Source organism: Dendrobium catenatum, unplaced genomic scaffold, assembly GCF_001605985.2.
Source record: "Dendrobium catenatum unplaced genomic scaffold, ASM160598v2 original_scaffold_158855, whole genome shotgun sequence".
Classification (NCBI taxonomy): domain Eukaryota; kingdom Viridiplantae; phylum Streptophyta; class Magnoliopsida; order Asparagales; family Orchidaceae; genus Dendrobium; species Dendrobium catenatum.
This window is the reverse complement of record NW_021477281.1, coordinates 39,120-40,269: the sequence shown is the minus strand read 5'-3', so window position 1 is coordinate 40,269 and position 1,150 is coordinate 39,120. Positions and strand designations below refer to the sequence as shown.

Sequence of the window (1,150 nt, the reverse complement as noted above, 5' to 3'; positions counted from 1 at the left end):
CAAACAAAAACTAGTAGCCAAGACAAGGACCCTCTCTCATGCCATCCCAATCTTTCTTATAATGCATCAAGAATTAAAATTATAAGTTCATAGGCCACATTAAAAAACACATTTATTGACTTATATTCCACAAATACATTTCATAATAAATTAACCATTGTAGTTGATGAAAATAAAATTGCGATTAATTTGATTTTAAGTTGAATAGCTAGGTGTGCTCAATATATACTACAATCAAAAGCATGCATCAATCATTTAATGCTTATGCTCTCCAACAAATTAAGGCTATATAAGCGGTCTAATATCATTTTTCAATATTCTACTTAAGCAAATACTTGATTACACCTGGAATGTGAATGTTAATCAAGTAATCATCCAATTCAATGTTCACGGGATCAAAATCAAACAACTTCATCTCAACATTATTCACCATTGCCTTTCTCAAACATTCTAAGTTAGAATCATCAAAGCTGCAGTCAATCACAATATTGAATAAGAATATTATCGATATCTCAAATATAATGAATATAATTATTTATTACTCTTTACTCATAAACTTGAGCTTACCATCCTTTAAAGAATGCATATGGTGCATAGATATCAGCAAGGAGCATCACACGCTTATATTCCCTCCAATATGTGTTGTATTGTTGAGTAAACAAGCCAAAAAGGGCTAGATTCATCAAGCGCAAGCCCTAAATAGGAATCCATAACACCAAAGAATATTTTGTTAACCACACTCCCTTGAATAATAAGCTCAAGTTAAAACCACATATGAAGAATTACATAATCATATCCATTATATGTGTGTGTGTGTATATATATATATATATAGAAAAAAAAATCTAAAAAGGAAATAGTTTACCTCAAGAGGTAGGCGATAATGAAGAAGCATGTATATATGAAAACTTGTCATTGTTCTTTTGAAGTGAAGTTTATTTGCCTTGATTTCCTTTCCATCACTACGAGTCTGATGGTTCTTCACTATATATTGGTAGACACATTTTTCTATTGTTGAAGTTTTCACCAAGTTTCTTACAGATGAACTAACATGATATATGACTTCTGAATGTTGATTTGAATGTGTTGTTATTGCTAAAATCATGGCATTCGCCACCATGTCTCCCGGAATCTATCAAAGTTAGAATGC

General features: G+C 31.1%; 1 protein-coding gene across 1 annotated transcript in view; it reads right to left on the bottom strand.

Moving 5' to 3' along the window:
- Window positions 1-319: 319 nt before the first annotated feature.
- The window catches only part of LOC110103850 (fatty acyl-CoA reductase 3-like), a 13,680-nt gene continuing 12,849 nt past the window's right edge, over window positions 320-1,150 (bottom strand). Inside the window, exons 3-5 of the mRNA XM_020832710.2 lie at window positions 866-1,132; window positions 568-695; window positions 320-470 (exon numbers count right to left, since the gene is read on the bottom strand). Of these exons, the coding sequence (XP_020688369.2) occupies window positions 320-470; window positions 568-695; window positions 866-1,132 (546 nt within the window). The remainder of the gene's footprint in view (window positions 471-567; window positions 696-865; window positions 1,133-1,150) is intronic.